At 39.5% G+C, this 21,174-nt stretch overlaps 1 protein-coding gene across 1 annotated transcript in view; it reads left to right on the top strand.

Annotated features, from left to right (window-relative positions):
* Positions 1 to 21,174, top strand: part of LAMA3 (laminin subunit alpha 3) — a 117,150-nt gene that overhangs the window by 70,490 nt on the left and 25,486 nt on the right. The window contains exons 36-48 of the mRNA XM_061995211.1: positions 36 to 137; positions 1,082 to 1,165; positions 2,137 to 2,367; positions 6,113 to 6,226; positions 11,183 to 11,292; positions 13,135 to 13,215; positions 14,416 to 14,522; positions 17,124 to 17,174; positions 17,562 to 17,713; positions 18,228 to 18,338; positions 18,438 to 18,549; positions 19,105 to 19,272; positions 20,390 to 20,586. Coding sequence (XP_061851195.1) covers positions 36 to 137; positions 1,082 to 1,165; positions 2,137 to 2,367; positions 6,113 to 6,226; positions 11,183 to 11,292; positions 13,135 to 13,215; positions 14,416 to 14,522; positions 17,124 to 17,174; positions 17,562 to 17,713; positions 18,228 to 18,338; positions 18,438 to 18,549; positions 19,105 to 19,272; positions 20,390 to 20,586 — 1,620 coding nt within the window. The remainder of the gene's footprint in view (positions 1 to 35; positions 138 to 1,081; positions 1,166 to 2,136; positions 2,368 to 6,112; positions 6,227 to 11,182; positions 11,293 to 13,134; positions 13,216 to 14,415; positions 14,523 to 17,123; positions 17,175 to 17,561; positions 17,714 to 18,227; positions 18,339 to 18,437; positions 18,550 to 19,104; positions 19,273 to 20,389; positions 20,587 to 21,174) is intronic.

Here is a 21,174-nt window from a genome sequence, read left to right on the forward strand (position 1 = left end):
GTAAAGTATCTCTGGTCTTGTGCATTTTGTTACAGCTTTCTTCATATGGTGGCTTCCTAAGTTACCAAGTGAAATCTTTTGGCTTACCTAGTGAGGGCATGGTTCTCCTGGATAAGAGACCTGATATACAACTAATAGTAAGTCTTGAAATGTCATTTTTTTTTCTTTCAAAGAATACCAGTACCTTTTTGTTTCCTGTTACCTGGTAACTATGGCAAATTTTGCTTCTATAGTGTGTGCTTCACTTTTACAGCAACTTGCTGTGTTTCTATAAAAGTGATTTGACTGCATTTTGCTCAAAGCTGTCAACACACCTATTGCTGTAGCCAACAAAACATATTGTTAAGCATAAATGACTTGAGAGGAAACAAAAAGAAAAGGATTTTTCTCAATAAAATGCATCTGTGGGAAAAAAAATTAAATTAATGCCTTGTACATTAGTCAACAAGTATAGCTTTGACTCTGCAAAATACACCCTCGATTCCATGTATAATTAACCTCATTTTCTGTGAGCATTTTCTTCAGCATAAAATAAAGCATAATTATCTTCAAGGGACTGAAGTAAAAATGTATTTTAGATTAACAGGTTTTTTTAATTCAACCACATTAAGGCCAAAATTAAAATCTTTCACTGTTTGTTGAAATTCTCAAGGAAGTGGTTTTGTTTCTTCGGATAATTGCTAATAGTTATTCAGTATTCTAGGTTTCTTATTAGGAATCATGCCTCATAAAGTACTACAGTAGTATCTACAGTTGTTTATACACCAGCATGAGAAGTGTTTGAAAATGCAAAAACATTTTACTCAAAAGTAATAACTAGTTCCTGTTAAAATTGGCCATCATTGATTCGATTCTCTTGGTGTTTTATTTGAAAGCAAGACTGTTAACAGGCAAAAGTAGTGAAAACTGTGCTGACACTAGAGCACAGTGCTTGCTATACAACTTTGCTGACAAAATGACCTACAGTTTTCCTAGTATTATTTCATTTTTATCACCTCAAAAAGCAGGATTCATCTGAACACTCTACTATAAACCATAAAAAGTAATGAAACAGAAATGTGATATCTTTGTTCTGACACAGGGCCAGCAAATGAAAGTTGTTTACATGGATCCCAACAGCCCGCTGCCTGACCGTCAATATTATGGCCGTGTGCAGCTAGTTGAGGTAAGAAATGAAAATGGAATGGCCTTCCCTTTTCTTCCCAGTGATACATAATAAAATACATGGGCAATATATGCAGAAATAGCAAGTACTTGATAATGTTAATGAATAAAACCTAAATACTGTAGACCTTAAATATAAACAGTATTTTTTTCTGTCTTCACTGCCACTTCAGACCTAGGTTCTGGTACATGCCACCTAATTTCAGCACCTGTAACTTGGACATCTTATCCAATTTAGCCCTTAGCACTACCTTCAGGGCCAGGGAGTAATACTGAATCAGTCATCAACAGAAGATGATTCATCACAGCCCCTGACTGTACTTAATAGGGATGGAATGAACTATTATCTGTTTTTCTTGGTATCTAGGATAAATCTACCTAATTTAGAAGGGATGTCCAACATTCAGGCAGGTGAACTTAGCAGGGATTATTCCTACCTTAAATCTGCAGTCAGACTGTGAAACTGGGTTATTTATTTTTGTCTCATATATAGGCAAAAAAAAAGATGTTTCTTTAAGCCAGATTCTATTTTCAGTAATGCTGTGTCTCTGAGCAGCAAGAAAGCATGTGATGGCAAACCTCAAAGATAGGATTTCTGGGACTTTGCTTACACTTAAAAATGAAAGCATTTTCTTCTGCCACCTTATGCTTTGGTGGATGATGCCTCATAGAAATTTGGATGACTGAAAAAGAACCTATATGCTTCTCCACTTTTTGATACCCCAAAGCCAAATGTACCTTCCAAAGTAAAGGGTACATCCCTTTCTATGTTTGTTATTGCTTTTCCCACTTACTGTGTGTTTATATTGATTACATTTGTTTTCCTGACATCTGTTTCACCCCACACCAATTGGCACTACAGAGATGTGTTCCATGAGGGTTTTCTCCCTCTTTCTATCATCCCCTCTTCTTTTCAGATACTCTTTTTAAGAAGCATCTGAGCTGTGCTCATTTTGTACGCTTAATATGCAGGGAAACTTCAGGCATGCCAACAGCAATAACCTTGTATCCCGAGAAGAACTGATGATAATCCTGTCTAGACTAGATGGCTTACACATCAGAGGCCTTTACTTCACTGAAACTCAGCGATTAACCCTTGGTGAGGTTGGGCTGGAGGAAGCCACCAGCACAGGAAGCGGCAGCGTTGCATACAGTGTAGAGACATGCTCCTGCCCTCCGGAGTACACTGGTGACTCATGTCAGGTAGGTAGGAAGCAATCGCCTCCCTGCTGTACTATTATCTTCTCTCTTGCCTACAGCTATACATACTGGTTTAGTTAGAGGAACAGGCTAGTTATTAAAGTAATTAAATGTGCTTCTTGTAAGCACGTGCACTTTCCATGGCTGAAATACTTTCACTGTCTAAGAAGCGAGGTAGGGTTTTTCAACTCATGATTGTCTTTGCGGAACTCTGAACGTCGTTTCACATGTGTAAGGCACTGTAAAGAGGGGGTTTTACGTGATGCCCTGTGAGAGGCTGAATTATCTCAGCCAATACTTCCTTTAACGGAGGGACAATCGGAATTTACTTGATCACAGTCTGTGAGACCTTACATGTGGACAAGTTTCCTTATTTTATTAGGGAAATGCATGGCAAGATCCAAGGGAAGTAAATTGAACCTGGATAATTCTGGATACTTTCCCATTTTCATGGAGTGACTAGCAGGTATTCTGTTTTAATAGGAAAATATCTGAGAGTTGAAGTTATTTGATATTTTCAGATATTCTTATGAAAGATAACGTAAACTTCGCAAAGTAAAACTGCTACCCAAAGAATGGTGAAATCCTAGCCACAGTTGTATATCCTGTCCCTGGTGCTGTTCTTGTAGCTGTTGTTCTTTCGGTTGTCACTTTGCTTAGCTTAGAGCTTGACTGTTCCCATATGTAAGCACCAAGGCGTCAGGATAATGTACTGGAGAGATAAGCAGTGTGCAAAGTACACAAAATGTGAGGAATTATTCTCTCAGAAAATGGTTGAGCATTACCATGAAGCGGCAATTGCTGTACTAACCGTAGAAACGTTTTTTAGATGAGAATGAAGTAATAATATCTAGACCAGAGCAGCCGCAGAGAGACTGAACAAAGCAACCTTTATGACTGGCTTATGTCCCATGTGTGCATTCGCTGCTGAGGGCAGCTACTCATCCTCTGTTGAACACCATTTTTGGAAATATTTCTGGAAACTTATTTTTTCATGCACTTGCTGTTCTGCGCCAGGCACAAGTTGATGAGCATTGACAGAAATCCCTGCTGCTATGCCATTGCTTTCAACATACTGCCTTGATAAATTAAGCTGTTAGGGGTTTTTTTAAATATAACCTAGTGGAAATACATAGCCAAAGGAAGCGATCAAGACGCTCACCTGGGTAGTTTGTAAGCCCCAGATGTTTATGCAGCATTACTCAGGCTGTGATTTACTGCTCTAATCACCTAGCTGTGTCTGGCAGCCTTAGGTGGGGAGGAGGTGATGCCTGCCACACCCTGACTTAGGTATATATTGAGCTACAGGAACTGCGGGGTTACTTGTTAACCTCAGGAATGGTAATGTGTGCTGTACAACTTGACTCACGTATAAAGTTTAAAGGTGGGGCCCATCACAGCACTGAGCCTCATTAGTCTGAGTCAGAAGCTGGAGAAGAGGGAGAGCATAAGAGAACGGGCACTGAAAGGATAGCAGCATATCGTCGCAGTGGCCTAAAGTAAAATAATGGTCCGAGCGCAGCGGATGAAAAATTTAGGATGGCTGGTTGTCACATTAGTAGCCCTGGGGTGTTGTTTGGCACAAGATATGCAACAGAGACTATCGTACCCTCTCCTTCAGGGGGGGAGCCAGCAGCAACAAGTTCAAGGGGATTTTTACCCTAGACAGGTAATTTGTTCGTTTTCCCCTTCCTTGCTTGCTTCTTCCTTTCTCTTTGTTTTTAAATGAACTAATTTGATAACAACTTATGTATTACTTAATATAGAAGTAATAAGGCTAATCTTCTTAAATCTCAAAGTACTTTGCTAACAAACAGATGTGCAAGAAGTTTCTTTTAAATTGCTGTTTACTTGAAAACAATCAGCCTGAGCACTTGAAAGTGTGTAGAGCTTTATCTATGCCTGGAATTGATTTCTTAGTAATGTGAATGCTGTTTCAAAAACAAAGTGCCTACATACTCCAAATGTGTTGTTTTAAAGACAGCATAAATAGGAAACCAAAAAGTTGAATATTTTTTTACAAATGCATTTGGATGTGTTTTGAAAAGGAGTGGTTCAGTTTTTCTCTCTAAAAAGAGACTTTCAGTAAATAAAAATTATGTACATTAGAGCCTATATTGTACTTAGTCATGCTGTTCAATGTATTTCAGGCCCTGGTTTCTTCAGAAGCTGTGTATATTGGCTCCCTGTTGTTCAGGGAACATATTCATCCTTTAAAAATGTATCTGAAAATTTTCAAATGCCTATTCTAAATTCAGTCCTCAAGCACACTGAAGTCTATATTAAAAACTGTTTAAGGTATTAGTGTTTTGCATACTTTTTTACTTATCTCACATGTAAGGAAGACAAAGATGCCACTAGCAACTGTTGTTTAAAGATCAGCAATTCATATATTGCTTTTGAGATCTGCTTTGGGAAAGGTGATTTTTTTTTTTTCCAGTTACATGGTTGATAGAGTCAGTGGTTAATCCTGCCCCTGCATAAATACTTACACTCTAAAGTCCTGAAACATGATTTAAGATACCCTCCCACAAACCCTTTGCTCTTCAGATTAGTCCCATCAGTCTTGGTAGTGCAATTGCTATGAGAAAAGATTTATGGCTTTAAAGTTCAACTGTCACTTGTTTTCTGAATACATTTGGGGCCAGCCCCTAACCTTGAGGTAAAAGCAACATAGAGGTGCAGTGCAGAAGGACGTTGCCTGAGGCAAAAACCTGGGAGGTGTTGGCTTCATGGGAAGCACAGCTTTCTCCCTGCCTCAATACAACCTGTGATCTTCCTTCCACCACACCAACTTAGATACTAGAGAAAAGGAGCTAGGGAATAGAAGGGATAGACTTATGTCCAGCCATTTTCAGTGTGGTTGGTGTGCCGGGGAGATGCTGATCAGAGGAGGTGGATGTGTTCTTTCAATTGGACTGCAAACAGTTAGGCTGCATGCCCAGGAGGAATTCCTTGTTCTTTCCCTGCCCATGCCAAGCAAGAACTTGGGTTTAACATAATTAGTTACTACCTTCCTGGTGTAGCTTCATTCTTAATGTTGCACTGGTTCATCTCTGTTTAAAACCCAAATGCTGATCAAACAGGCCGTGCTCCAGCTCCTCTGCCCTCGGTAGCTGAACATTCTTCTCAGGTCTCCAGGTTGAGCCTGTATTTAGAAAGTAAACTGCAGTATGTATTGTTAAATGACCTTGCTCTGTCTAGGCATGGCTTTGTATAGCTCTGGGTAGACTTAATCTGGAAATTGTGACGAATTTGTGTAAAAGATATCTCAATAAAGGTATTTGCAAGGAATACAACATCAGTAAGCCAATGTGAGGATTTCATGTAAGACCTAGCTAATATGTGAGATTTCCCTATGTTCTTTGAGAACACTGCAATGTGAATCTGTACTAAAATCTTTTTCTGTGGTTTGAAAATCATACTGCATCTTTGTATGTAGCCTTAGGAAATGTGTTTTGCCCAGAGGTTAGTAAAAATGATGAAATCCTTGCTACCACAAAGATGTAGAGCACAGTGTTCAGATGAAACATCTTCAGATCCATTCATTGCTATTCACTGCATCAAAATACTTACAGTTTAAACAACAATATGGACTTAGAAGAGCTTGCAAGAAAACACGTACCTCCACTATTCTTTGGAAACAGCACACAACTTCAAAATATGCTTCCCATAAGCTGTAAAACTTTCTTTCTGCCAACATTCACTATTTGAGTTGGGTTTTTTTTTCTCTCTGCTTACTGTCTAGGAATGTGGCCTTGGGTTTTATCGTGAGAATAAAGGATTCTTTACTGGACGCTGTGTCCCCTGCAACTGCAATGGAAATTCAAATAGGTGCCAAGATGGTACTGGAAAATGTATTGTAAGTAACTACTAACATTCAAGAAATTAATGGGGGAAAAAAAAAGAGAAAAAATGTTTACCTTACTGCAGTGTGAACTATGTAATATTGTTAAATTGAGAGTTTGGTGGAGGGGAATCTCATGAAGTTCAACAAGGACAAGTGCAGAGAGCTGCATCTGAGGAGGAACAACCCCACACACCAGTACAGGCTGGGAATTGACCTGCTGGAGAGCAGCTCTGCAGAGAGAGACCTGTGAGTCCTGGTTGGTAATAAACTAACCCTGAGCCAGCAATGTGCCCTCGTGGCCAAGAAGGCCAATGGCATCCTGGGATGCATCAAGAAGAGTGTGGCCAGCAGGTCGAGGGAGGTTCTTCTCCCCCTCTACTCTGTCCTGCCTCATCTGGAGTCCTGTGTCCAGTTCTGGGCTCCTCAGCTCAAAAAGGACAGAGAACTTCTGGAGAGAGTCCAGTGCAGGACCACCAAGATGATCAGGGGACTGGAGCATCTTCCTTATGAGGAAAGGATGTAGGAACTGGGGCTGTTTATTCTGGAGAAGAGGAGACTGAGGGAGGATCTCATTAAGTTTGCAAATATCTAAATGGTGGGTGTCACGAGGTTGGGACATCCCTTTTTTTTCTATTGGGTCTAGCAACAGCACAAGGGGTAATGGGATGAAGCTGCAACACAAAAACATAAAGGAAAACATAAGGAAAACTATTTCACTGTTCAGGTGAGGAAGCAGTGGCACAGGCTGCCCAGGGAAGGTGTGGAGTCTCCTTCCTTGGAGGTCTTCAAAACTAACCTGGACACATTCCTGTGTGGCCTGATCTAGGTGAACCTACTTCTGCAGTGGATTTGGACCAGATGATCTCTAAAGGTCCCTTCCAACTCCTACCATTCTATGATTCTAGGAAATTATAAGCAACTAAAAATAATCCTTGCATGTCTCATTCTTTAGATCTTGTACAATTAATGAGCATAAGTTGCATACAGTTACATGTATATTTAGCTTAACTGTGGCTGATTAGAAGAATTTTATGTCCTTTTCCTGTTTCTTCTTTCCCCTGTAATTTTTGTTAGCTTATGGTAGAAAAAGTAACCAAATTAGCACAGATTTAAGTGTTTGCAGTTATTTATAGTAAATATGAAGTTTTATCCTAGCATGTGCAGTCCTTAGTTTTGTACACATATACTAGGGTTTGCCAATGCATAGCATAGCATTTGCAGAAGCAAAAATTTCACCAGCATCAGCACATCTTTACTAGTCTTAATCTATAGTTGTATGGATTAAAAATTACCAGAATAAATATGATGAGATATAGGGATCAAAGTTAGTTTTTTAGAAAATTTTAGCTGTTCCAGAAGGTGTAGCAGGGTGGGTTTTGGTCCCTGGTACACTGTATTAAACCCCAAGCAACCTCATGGGAGCAAATCATGGCAGGTTGACACCTGGCCAACTGCACTTCTCCAGCTTACAGCTGTGATGCTTCCCTGAACAGCTTGTTCTGAAAAATTCCCACTTAAAAACTTTTCACTAATTTTTTACTTACTGTGTAAACAAGAACCTTGCCAACATCTTTCATGGTCTGTCTTCTCTGTTATTTCTTCCTTGTTCGTGCTGCATCCGTTCTGCCTGCGGTGCATTCCTGTGCGTTATGTCATTCCCCTTGACTTCATCTCAACCAACCCTCTTGCTTTAGTGGAAGCTATAAACCAATGCAGCACGTTCTAGGGGGTGACTTACAGGCTGCTGCTTTGCAGAGGCAGGGCAGGCTGTGACAGGAAAGTGCTGCAGCAGAGCTATAAACACAAAGAGGTTTTGCTTCAGATAAAAATTATAAAGAAAAAAATAGCAAATTTCACATTTACCCGATGAACTATGTGATTTAGTTTTCTCTTTGTCCCCTCCTTCTCACAACTGGATTACCTTTCAGATAGATGCAGCTAAATCAACTCTTGGCCCTAGGACAGAATTTAGGGCAAGTAAAGTCATCCAGAATAATGCAGTGAAAAATGAAAGCCCGAAGGGCCTATATTTTCATCGTGAGCCAACACCTAATAAGGAGCAAGTTTGTCTCTTGGTAGAGAAGCCATGGGACAAAGACCTGTAATGATACAGAGAAGACAAGGAGGCTTCCCAATGCAGACTCAAATTCCATATCCAAAGTGCAAAACTCAGTCATTTGACCACTTTCCTGCTCACCTGGAGCACTGGACTCCAGTAGCTTCCCATGTCAGCATCTCTCTAGAGGAGATTTTGTGAGGCTAAACCCAGGCTGACCCCTTTCCCTGTGGTAGCAGTGCAGTCTTCCCCCTCTCAGGAGATGGCTATCCTACTCTATGCTGGTTTAAGGAGAAGGATACAGTGCTGTGCTGCTGAAAGTGGAGGAGAACGGAATGCAGGAAGAAGTGAACAAGACAGAAGAACTTGTCCTCATGTGTAGGAAAAAGCCACCCCTCTGCTATGAATCAGGCTTTGTGTCTTTGTCATCCCTGCCCTTCCTTCCAAAAGGCACATTCCCTCAGCAGCATGATGCTGAGACTTGCTCTTCCCATGACATGTTGTTTCATGTCATGTAATCCTATATACACAGATGTTTCTGTTGTGGCCTTAACACACTCTGCTCAGATTTTCTTGTACCATATGGGTGCATATGGAGTCAACTGAGAGTTTGCATTTCAGAGTCTGGAGATGCCATCACTCCAGGGATTTCTCTGGCCATGTGATCTTGAAGGAAGACCCATCAGGTTGCTGCTGCCCTGGCTTCATTCCACTGTGCCTTGGGAGCCCTGGGTTATCTTCTCCAGTCCTTACAAGCCATATAGCTAAAGGAACATTTAGAGTGACTTTCAGCTGTCTTCCCAATTATAAAATTCTTTCAGTTTATTTAGACAGAGGGAGCAAGGCAAAATTGACAGTAATTATTCAGAAACAGTCTCAATCTTTCATGAACTTTTTGCAGGAGTGTATGCACCACCTTTTGGAGAGGCTGCATTTTAAAATGGCTTAAAATGTTTCCATTTAGAAATACAGTGCCTTCATGTTATTTTAACTTCCCCTAGATGTTCCATACCAGAACTGGAGATTTTCCTGTTCTTTCTCAGAACTTTTCATAAGTGAGCCACAAATGTGCTACAGGAACTGGGGCTGTTTAGTCTGGAGAAGAGGAGACTGAGGGGAGATCTTATTAACATTTACAAATATCTAAAGGATGGGTGTCAGGAGGTTGCGACATCCCTTTTTTCTATAGTAGCTAGCAACAGGACAAGGGGTAATGGGTTGAAGCTGGAACACAAAAAGTTCCACTTAAACATAAGAAAAACTATTTTGCTGTGAGGGTGATGGAGCCCTGGCACAGGCTGCCCAGAGGGGTTGTGGAGGCTTCTTCCTTGGAGGTCTTCAAGACCCGCCTGGACATGTTTCTATGTGACCTGATCTAGGTGACCCTGCTTCTGCAGGGACGTTGGACTAGATGACCTCTAAAGGTCCCTTCCAACCCCTACCATTCTATGATTCTATGAAATATAAGTTCCTAAACCAAAATCAAAACAAATTAGGGGTTACTACATGCAGAGGCTGAGGGAAGGGCTGTTCACGTGGTTGGGGAAATCTGGGTGTGAAGAAATGTGAAGGAGAATGGACAGGATGGGAGAGGCAGAACTGTATCTCATTTGTAGAGCAAAATGCCCCTCTGCTCAAGGCATGGTAGTATGGCCTTCAACCATTGTCCTGAGCCATCGAGGTCCCTGAAGTAGAAGTGTAACTTGCTCAGTGACCGCTTCCAGACAGTTTCCCACTTTCTTTTTCCATCTTTCACTTTATTAGCACACCCTCAGCTCTGTGGGACATTGTACATTGAAGAAAACATTTGTAGAAATTGGGACTGTGAATGGGAGTGTGGTCCCATGGAATTATTATGGCTGCTGAAAAATGTATTTGAAGAGCTTCCATTTTACATTATCATTGCTCTAGGTAATGCAAAAACCAACTTGCTCATTCTCTCCTCATAATATATGAATGTGTATGACAATTAGACAGGACCAGGAATGTTTCTAAAGTAAGATGTAATTCTTGACAGTTTTATGACAGAAAAAGTGGCTCAACTGTACCAGTTACAATTGTTTTCCCAGCCATTACTGAGGGGAGATCTCACTAATACTTAGAAGTATTTGAAAAGTGTATGTCAAGAGGATGGCACTGCACTTTTTTTCTGTAGTGTCCAGTGACAGGACAAGGGATAATGGACAAAAGCTGAAGCACAAAAAGTTCCACTTAAGGAAAGAAATCTTTAAGCATGAGGGAGCCCTGGCACAGGCTGCCCAGGGAGAGTGTGGAGTCCCCTTTTTTGGATGGTTTAAAAACTCTCCTGGACACATTCCTGTGTGACCTGATCTAGGTGGACCTGCTTTGGCAGGGGATTGGACTAGATGATGTGTAAAGGTCTCTACAGCTCCTACCAGTCTGTGATTCTGTGAGTCTACAAAATGAAATTCTGGTCTAAATCTACTGAGATAAATACCTTTTATAGTCATTTCATGGGATTTTTTAAAGAATGTGCTTGGGCTCAGTTAATAGCGTGCTTTTACATGATATCTGCCTGTTAAGATGCAAAATGCAAAGTTCCGTTTAAGCACAGTGATTTTTAATTGAGGTATCAAGACTTAGAGACTGCATTAATGGAGTGTTCCTTAACAAACTGTACATCTGGTTCAATTCATCAAAACATATGTGTAACGCTGCTTACTGATCTATCGCTTTTCCACAACAGTGAGCAAATTGTGCTTTCTACGATTAGAGAATGACTGAAACCCATCTATCCTGTTTGTGAAGGCAGTTTGGCAATAAATGCTTGATTATGTGGAGAGGAAAGAACGTATCCTCTGACTACATTAGCTATATTTTTTTTAAGTAATAGTAAAAGCCTTACTGAGTAGTAAACCACTATTAACTGTCTTGCTTGTTTCCTTTTGAAGAACTGTCAGTATAACACTGCTGGGGAGAAATGTGAGCTCTGTAAAGATGGTTATTTTGGAGATGCTACCCAGGGTTCCTGCCGGGTGTGTCCTTGCCCTTACACAAACAGGTACGGTAAAAGGTCATAAGGAGCCAAGCAGGGGAGGGTAAAAGAAAAAGTGAATACCCCAAACCCTGCCACTGTAGGAAGAAAAACATCTTTCCCTGTGTTCTCATATTACTTAACATAGTGGGGCATCAGACCCCCATGAGAGGCATGTTAGACCAGCAGTAACTCGGTGATCTGTCTCACATCTGTCTCGCTGAAAAGCATTCTAATTCTCACTCAATTCCTGAACCACAAAGACGTGCTGTTTGTTGTCTGAGGCTGCGTAGCAGTTACAGTGGGCTTATGTACAAAACCTCCAGTAATTGCTTCCCAGTGAAAAATATAGGATGGATGTATGTTCCCTTACTGGCCATATCTGGAATCTTTCTTGTTTGCTGAAATTCAAGGTGTAAGTTACCTTTAGTCTCACGTTTAACACCATTACTCTGGCAAAGATAGAATGACAATGCTGAAACGAGCCTTTTGCATGAATTCAGAAAATGTCGTAAGGTGCAAAGTAACGTAAACATATAAAAGCTTTTAAGCACATATCCAGATTTCTGAAAGATTACAGTGGCTCTTCATATTAGAGTTCTGTTTGAAGTGCAAATATACTGAGCCAGAAAAAAATATAATTCCTTGGATCTAATAAGATTTCCAGGCTTTTAAAATTGGGCAGTAAATTGCATTTTAAATGTAAATTTTAAATGTATTTAGCCACGTTGTTTGTAATCATTGCTTAGTTCTGAAATGTAAAAAGTGATAAATAAAAACAAATATATTTTTTAAAAAGCTATACATTGCTAAAGGCACCACCTAGTACTTACCAGTTGCGTTAGCAAACACCAAGTAGCCTTAAGTAAGAGATTTGCGCTAGCAGACAGTAGACAGGTTTTTCATTTATCAGAGAACTCTCTGATAGGTCTATTTTTGACAGCATTGGCCTCTTCTGCAGGTGCTTGCCTGAGGCTGACAGGACATATTTTTAGTCATCTTTTTTCTTTAAGAGTGCTGAAATACCTATGGAGACCATAAACCTTTGCAGTTTCATAGCTGCACATTAGGGTGGTAAAACCATTCCTGACGTGGGAAATGTGCTTGGCATTATTGGAATTGACAGTTTTCCACATAGTCAAATGTACTTCTTACTGCAGACATCTGTCTTTAATACACAGGCTTGCTTTATCCAACTGTTCATAGATTTAAAAATGGAAATAACAAATATGGCCTATCCCCACTTCACTGCCTGCCTTATCCTTTCCAAACATGGGCCAAAAAATGGTTTTCCTCCCAGAGAAATTTGAATCTAGATGAGTCTGCTAGAAAGAACGGACAAAAATGTTCATTGTGTTAACCAGATGTACTCTAGGGCTCCCTAAAGTGGTGCAGAACTCTATTCTGCCTTGGTTAAAAAAACCCAACCAACAAAACAAACCCACAATATTAGCCACATAAAAGTATCCTGTAATATTTCCATTTAAAAAAGTGCTACCCAAACAGGAGAAAATACTGTCTAGCACAGGCTATTGATTCTTGCCTAGTAAGATAAAAGAGCTACCCAGACTCGTTGTATTTTAGAATGTCTATATGAAGGCTTTTTTTAGGCATTCCTTTGAGTAGTGAGCTGTCATACTTAGTCTAGAGGGTTAGGCAATTACTATTTTTTAGTCTAAGGTGAGAATTTAGAGGAAAAATATGAAACTTCAAAGAATTAGTCACAACAACTTATCTAGAGGTAATTAAATTAGCTGAGAAGGAATTTGGTGGTATAAAAAATTTTAATCCGAAAGTCCTTTAACTGAGCTTCTAGAGTGTAAAACCTCTTTGGTCATGTGCTCATAACAGTATTTTTGCTCCTCAAAGATTTGCAACTGGCTGTGTGGCAAATGGTGAAGAAATTCAGTGTCTCTGCAAAGAAGGTTATACTGGAGTTCGTTGTGAACGGTAAATGACTTGTATCCTAAGACAAAGGTTTTTATAATGGGTAATATAGGGATGTATGCATATACATAGTATGCACATGTATGCTTTGTCTTATTCTGAACTCTTTCTGGTAATACTGACTCACACTAGACTTCTCCTTTTTCCAGCGGCACACATTTTCCTATTTCCTCCAATGTACTTCACAGTACTTCAGTGTTCTTAGTTTTCCAACAGCAGCCATGTAGCACTTAACACCATAATCTTCTCAGATCATTCTGATGTGCTCCACAGGTGGAGTGTACAAACACAACACTGAAACTGTCTCTTTTGCTGGAACATTGCAGGACTTTGGAAAAAGAGAGGAACAGCATGGCCCTTTCAGGCAGGCAGAGGAAGCAATTGCAGAGTTTTGAATCCGAGGAGAATTTAAGCATAATGGAGTGGTGTTGTCTGGTTTGGAAACTTGAGGCCAATAAGCCACGGTGTTTCACCTGAAGACAGTACCTCAAGTAGCACATTGTCTTGTGCTTCAGGACTGTTACCTTTGACACCTAAGCTGCAGATTACAGACAAATTTTTTCTTTCAGGTCTAGCTATACTTCAGCTGCTCATCAGCCCTTTAATCCCACATCACCACCCCTGTAGATCTTGCAACAGAGTGATTTCTAGGAATATTAGCTGGCCAGTCTGCACAACATATTTTATCTATAAAATATTTAGGGATCACTCACACAGACTGCTTTGCTGGCAGATGGCAAGAGGAGGTGGCACCCAGAAGAGTGATAATGTCATTCAGTGCCATTGCTTGTTTGAGATCTCAACATGTACTTTCAGCATGATCATGGTCCTCCATAAGATGTGTTTTCTGGTGGGATCACAGACCAGAATTGTGTGATTTGATGGGTTAAGCCTTGTCAGATTATCTAAGTATGTATGTATCTGTGTGCATTGTGTTTTTTCAGATTAAGAGAATGATTCCTATATGAAGTGGTGAGAGTTCTCTTATTTTTAGAAAAAAAAATGTTCAGTACTTGGAAAGATATTTTTAGCATAGTGCAGAGGATACTTGTAAACAAAAAATATACCCTTGTCTACGTGAAGGTGTGAAACCAAAAGTTCTTGAAACTTTCTTCAGGCTTTTTTTTTTTTGTTAAGGGAATGTGTATTTCACAAAGGTAGCTTCTAATATTTAATAAAAATTGCTTTCGTCTTTTTATCTAGCTGTGCTCCAGGATATTTTGGAAATCCACAAACATATGGAGGCTACTGTCAGAAGTGTAATTGTAATAATAATGGACAGCTGGCTAGCTGTGACCGCCTGACTGGAGGTACGTGAGGGTCTTTGAATTTGGAAGGGTGTGTTATTTTCTCTCTGGGCAGCAGAGAGGGAGGGTCCTTACATAAGTTGAATTTAGTAAAAGGTCTAGAGTTATAAGAAATGTAGGTCAATGTTAACAAAATTAAGATTTCCTAAAACATAACACCGTGGTAATAGAAGAGTTGTCCTAAGTCATCGAGTTCGCCCTTGTAAGCCATTCTATTGTGTAGTTCCCCTCATAAATACTAACAATTTTATTTTGGTTTTTGGTTTCATGGGTATGTTCTTTAATGCATTGAGATTCTTCAGATGATATGGTTAAGCCATATCTTACCAGTCTCTGTTATGGACTTATGAAACTGAACAATCTCAATAATGCTTTTTTAAAATGTATTTGGGCAGATTATGACATCTTTGGAGTCTGCATCAGGCACTGCCTTCTTAGGTGTACAAAGTAACTACATTTACAGTGGTAGTTAGAACCTGACTCAAGAGGCTGTTTGTAAATCCTGCTATACACAATTTTGCCATTTAAGACATTTGTGATTTTCCCAAAATCAGTCGCACATGTACTCCACTGCTAGTAAACCCTTATAAGACTATTATGCCACTAGCATATGTTTGCTTTATCTGTTACTGTTCTGAAGTGAAAGGCCTGATCTGACATTTGTCAGACTATCTTTACCGCTTTTCATCTCAATCTCTTGGGATACTCATTTATGTTCAGAAACGCATAGGCAGCCTTGATTCTCCCATATTTTCATTTCCCAATAAAGTTACACTTTTCTTTCCCCGTAGACCACTTTTCCTCTTTGGATGTTGGTGAAGTGACTGTCAAACTTATAACTTCTAATGTTTCCATTTTCTTCATTTCTCTGTACTGCTGTTCAAACAGCATTCAAGTAATGGCAAAGATCACCTGATCTTTCCTCAGTCACAGAAATTAGAAAACCAGAAAGCAACGTGAACTGCTGTTGGCAGCTGGTGCATTTTTTCAATAGCTAGTGCTCATTTCATATTTCATCATTGAAGTAATACATCTTTCTTATATTCATACTGTGTGTGGAGGAGATCCAAGCAGTGTTTGATATTTTATTATTCATTCTTTTTGAAACAAGAGTTTGCTAGAAGAAACTAATCCATAGGGCAAAATTCAACAAGGCAGTTTGTTTCCAGTTTGTCTCCCAACTATACATTCTGATCAGCCATTTCTTTCTCTGCGTTAGGAACAAAACCCTCTGTGATCATCAGCACAGCATGTTCTAGCAGGTTTCTTGTGCGTGATGTTCGGCACTTGGCCAAACTTTTTCATTTCACCATTTCTTGTCTGATGTTGTTTGTGCACAAGCTGTAATAATAGTTTTATTTAATTGGTACTTCACAGCAACGGCTGAAGCGTGTCTGGCATTAGCTGAATTACACAACAGCAGAACTGCATGAGTATATGAATTTCAGAATAATTTCCTTCGTTCTCTTACAAATAGATTCTTTGTGACTTGTCTCTTTTTGGCAGCAGCGCTTGCTACCGATCCCATTTAACTTCCTGATGACTTCATGTGCAAGTGCCGAATGAAGCGGCACGGCTAGGCAGTTTGTTCCAGGCTGTTTCATGCTGCTGTTAAAGTTCAGGTCCAATTTTATCAGTGTAACCTCTCACAGTTGCAAGCTGTTGTTGACTCTTGACAGCAGCAGCCTATATCTGAGTGCATCCTTTTCCTTCAGAGTAAAGGACATGCATAGCCCTTCTAATTTTCAAGAGGAGGTGAGAGTTTGGCAGTAGAACTAAACCTCTAAGTGGGACTTGGGCATCAATACAGGGAGATTCCTGACCTATAAGATGGCCAGTTCCTCTCCTGCCTCCTAAGTGTTAGGAGCCTGGGATGTTACAGTCCCACACACACCTGGAGAGTGTTAAGCTTATTATAACAGGTTTCATAAAACAAACAAAACAAAACAGCACCCTGGCAGGCAGTCAGTTGTATGAGCTTGTTGGAAAGTCTGAAGGCAATGTTTATACCACCTATGTCTGTGGTCCAAACTTCATGCCTTGGGTTACATATAGAGCCTCCTCCATGCACGCGCTGTCGATTTCTCTAAAGCTTGATTAATCCCTTAGTCTTGCAAGCCATGGCAGGTATAAGGGAGGCCATAAACATTTCTCAATTCCTTATGGGTAAGACATCCTTTGAGCAATCAGAGTCTGTGGTTTGAACATGGATGCTACAGTAGATAAAGGGGTTTGAACCTATGTCCTTGATAAAATGCTTTAACAATGCAGTCTTGACTGCAATCCCAGTAGTGTTATGCTAGGCAAATTCTAGCCATACATTCAGCACACAATGTGAGAGCCTCTTGCTGCTACCCAAGTAGCTTATACTGAGGAGGGAGTTACAGTCAGTTTCCTTTGAGAGATGAAAAAGGTAATGATCTCAGGAAAGCAGAAGTGGGAGCTGAATGTTTTGGTGTGCTCAAGCCTTCTGGGCATTTCAGTTTGTTCGTAGTGGGTATGGATTTAGGAAAAAGCAACACTGTATTTTCATGGCTGCCAACCATGCAATAGTAGTGTTCCATAAGAAAACTTGGGTTACTAATGACAATCTTGTGATTTCAGAATGTTTCAATAATGAACCAAAAGATGTGGATCCCAATGAAGACTGTGACTGTAAGTAACAAAATAGAACAGTACTTAGGTTGCCTTCTCCTGGCTTCAAATACATACTGATGACTCATTTAAGTGGGACAGAGTTTAAAAAAGACTGGAGGTGTCCTGTAGTTAATGTTTTAGAAGCAGACATTCAACCAAACACATGGAAAAATGTTAAAAGAGTTGGTTAGCTAGGCAATTGTAAATGGGGCCTTCTCCTTACATCTGTTTTGGTCACTCCTTAATACTGTGAGCTTGGTTGTTGCCTTTGTTCTTCAGGCAGCACTGAGTGACAAGTATCAAACTATTTCTGTTGCATCTCATTTATTAGTATACTCTGTGAAATGTTCTCTGCACCAGTCATCAATAACATGTTTTGTTTTCCTTTGCTCATGCTCCCTCCAGCTTGCGATAGTTGTGTTATCACACTGCTGAAGGATTTGAGCACAATAAGTGATGAGCTTCAGCTAATTAAGTCTCAGCTGCAAAACTTCCATGCAAATAGTCACACACTGGAGCAGATGAGACACCTGGAAGCACGCATCAAGGACTTAAAGGTAGGCAAACATAAACAGAAAAGTGAATTTCAACTGAAGTGGATATCTAGAAACCTGTGTCATCTTTTTTTCAGCTTGCAATGAGACATGTATCAGCTTTTGGTTTCAAATATCAGATGCTGACAGCACTGAGCTTCAACTATTAGAAGTCAGCTGTTGTTTCCATGTCATGCTCTAAAGAAGAATCAGTATCTCTGCATTTTCCAAGGCCTGTTCACCTTGAAGGCTATATCTCTGAGGCTTCCCTTTAGCTCTGTCTTTTGCCAGCATTTCATGTCTCTACATTATTAAAAAAACCCAACATTCTAGTTGCCAATATCAAAATTCATCTGTTAAAATATTTCTTTGGTTTTAATAGCAGTTGCTATACTTAAAAAAGCAATTGATCTGCCTTCAAGTCATTATTGCTGCTTTTCTTTATCTTGGGTAAAGATCTAACCCAGTGAATTTTTGCTTTTTGTTTCCAGGGTATGGGTGATATATTCAGTTTTTTTCTTTCTTTCTTTTTTTTCAGGTGTCATTGAACAATTACCGTTCTGTTGTTCATAATCGAGGTTCAAAGGTTGATGAGCTGGAGAAAGAATTCATTAACCTAAATCATGATGTAAATGCTCTCCTGGAAAAGGTGACTTACCAAATCAATTTAAAAATACATATTTCTTGACTACAAATTAACATGGTGTACCCAGATATTTTTAATGTGACCAGTTTTTTCCCATGCTAGGCTGAAACGAATTACAAAGCAGCTGAAATGTTATTTAATAGTTTTGGACAAACTCATCAGAAAGGAAAGGATTTGGTTTCACGAATACAAATAGTTGTCAACAATATACAAGGTAAAAATAGTTTCTAATTCAACAACACATTTTTATTTTATGGAATCTTTTCATTGTATTTACAATATTCTAAGGTGTAAGGTTTTCTTAGAAAACAACTTCATAAATCAGAATTTAGACATAGCTGTGGAATTCACTTTTCCTATTAGAAATCTATTATATATTTTTTACATTTTTATATATATATCTATATAATGATAGATAGGTTAGGAGCCTACCTTCCTTACGTAGTGAATACAGACAGAGAAGCCTTACCACAGGGGTGTTTAGAGTAAGAAATTGACTAATCTGAGTTTAGCCTGGGTTGCTATCATAGGCTTTTTAAGTTAGAAGCTTAAAATTATTGCTGTGAACGTGGTCACTTGAGACAAATTTCAAGCCTGATGCCATCTTACTAGCTCTGGTTGTGTAACAATTAATGCAAAATGGATCTGCTTTGTTAAGGAATTCAGGAATAGGTATCTTTTTCAGAAAAGATGATTGGCCGTATGATTTGTGTCTTCTCTGTAGGCTTAAGACCATCTTCTCTTTTACTTTGACAATACTCTTTTTCAGTGCTCATGAAACAAATAGCTGATACAAATGCAGAAGGTAACAACTTGCCCTTGGGAGATGCTGCCAAGGAACTGGCTGAAGCTCAACGAATGATGGCAGAGATGCGAAACCGCAACTTTGGCCAACTCCAAGTACAGGCAGAGAGAGAGCGAACAGCAGCTCAGCTACGTAAGGGCTTGTTCCCTCAGCTCCTTCCTGTCTCTAAAGATCAATCTTAAGCTGAAGCATTATTCATTGGTTGGGATGGAGTGCAGGAAGAGGCATTTTGCAGTGCAACCCTGGGATCTGTAGTGGTCATTAGACAACAGGAAAGTGGTAGTTATGGAACGGATTTAAAGACGATTTTAGTTTGTTATAGAAGAAACTCAGTTGAGCTGGGTCAGAAACCCAGTAGATTCTCCTTTAATAACTATATGAATTTCAGTAACGTAAAGATGTAGTCAATCATAACATACTTATGCAGCACTTCTGTACATTATGATGTGTACACATGCAGCTATTTTAGAGGAATTACACATGTAATTTAACAGATTTTAAGAAACTGTTGAGAGTAGTCCAAGGGCCATGCAAGGACATGGAAGTTCAGAACTTCTAGTTGCACTAGTTGTACTTCCTTTTATCTTCTCTTGCTGTGTTTGTCTGGGACATTGAGAAACCTGATTCCAGCCATTAGAGAGAGCAAGAATAGCAAAATCACAGGCTTATCTCCTAACCAGAAGCAGTCAAGAAATGTGAAAAACCTTATGAGTGATAATAATTTCCCCTGACTTTGGACTTTGATACCTACCTCTGAGCTGAGTAGCTCTTCTGTATCCTATCCTGTAGACAGTGAAATGGGCACTTTTTTAGGCAGTGATTCATTTGACCACTTTTATGTTTCTGCCTTCTTTGCAATGAAATATGCCTGTGTGTCACCATTGATTACAGAGGAAGCTTTGACTAGTGCAAATGTAGATGTCTACATTGTAGATGAAATTGATGATAAAAATGTGTTCCATATTAAAAAAAGAAAGCAGTTAAGTATTTGCAGTTTCATCTCAACCTTACTTAATTTTGAAATAGACAAATGTTTATCCGTGTCTACAGCTGCAAACTTGTGAGCAGATTTGATACAGTAAGATGCTGCTCTGCTATGGTAACACTGAAATTAGCACTGCACAGGATCCCTCAGTATTTCATATAACAACAGCTTTCTAATCCTAAATGTCAAGTCCTTTTGAAGGAATTTTGTTCTGTTTCATTTCTCCTCTGAACAAAACTTTCATTCCTGGTTCTGATACTGCAGTACTGGCACGTATTAAGAATGAACTACAAAAGTACCACGAAGAAAATCATCAGCTTATTAAAATTGTGAGGGATTCACTGAATGAATATGAATCGAAAATCACTGATCTTCGTGGAGCTCTGAATGAGGCAACAGGTCAAATCAAGCAGGCTGAAAACTTAAACAGAGATAATGGCGTTCTGTTGGAAGATATTAAGGTAACGTTGGGGTTTGGGAGAAGGAAGTTAAACCTCAGGAGATAAGAAGTGCTTTTAATTGCTGCTTTTGACCTTGCAAAGCTGAATAGCACTAATTATTTAGACTTTCTCCCAGGTCCTTTTCAATCCTTTGATGTATGTGTGGACAGATATAAATGTACTCTACTCCTGTTTGTGGCCTCTTTATGTGACCCAAGACAGTGTGACCTGAGACATAACTCTGATGAGAGCAGGGAAGGAGAGTCTCTGCCTAGCCCTGCTCTTCATCTGCCATTAGCCTTTTTGCTTTCTATTTGAGATAAAATCCCTGATGCTTATGTGCTTTTCATAGTAGGTTCCTTCAAGTATTTGGCTTTAACAGCTGTGAAAGATGGAAACAATAATGTGTGCAGTACTGTTAAATTATTTGGGATCAGTATTCACCTGCTTCTGCGGTCTCATTAGAAAGGCAACAGTAAACAGCTGTCATTCCTGAACACTGCTGGTCAAATAGCACAAGAAATAAAGGTGTGCTGCAAGACCCATTCTTTTAAATTAATTGAGGTTTTGCTGATGTGATCTCTGTTTTAGCACACTTATCTTCATCAA

The sequence above is a fragment of the Colius striatus genome, chromosome 4 (assembly GCF_028858725.1).
Source record: "Colius striatus isolate bColStr4 chromosome 4, bColStr4.1.hap1, whole genome shotgun sequence".
Classification (NCBI taxonomy): Eukaryota; Metazoa; Chordata; class Aves; order Coliiformes; family Coliidae; genus Colius; species Colius striatus.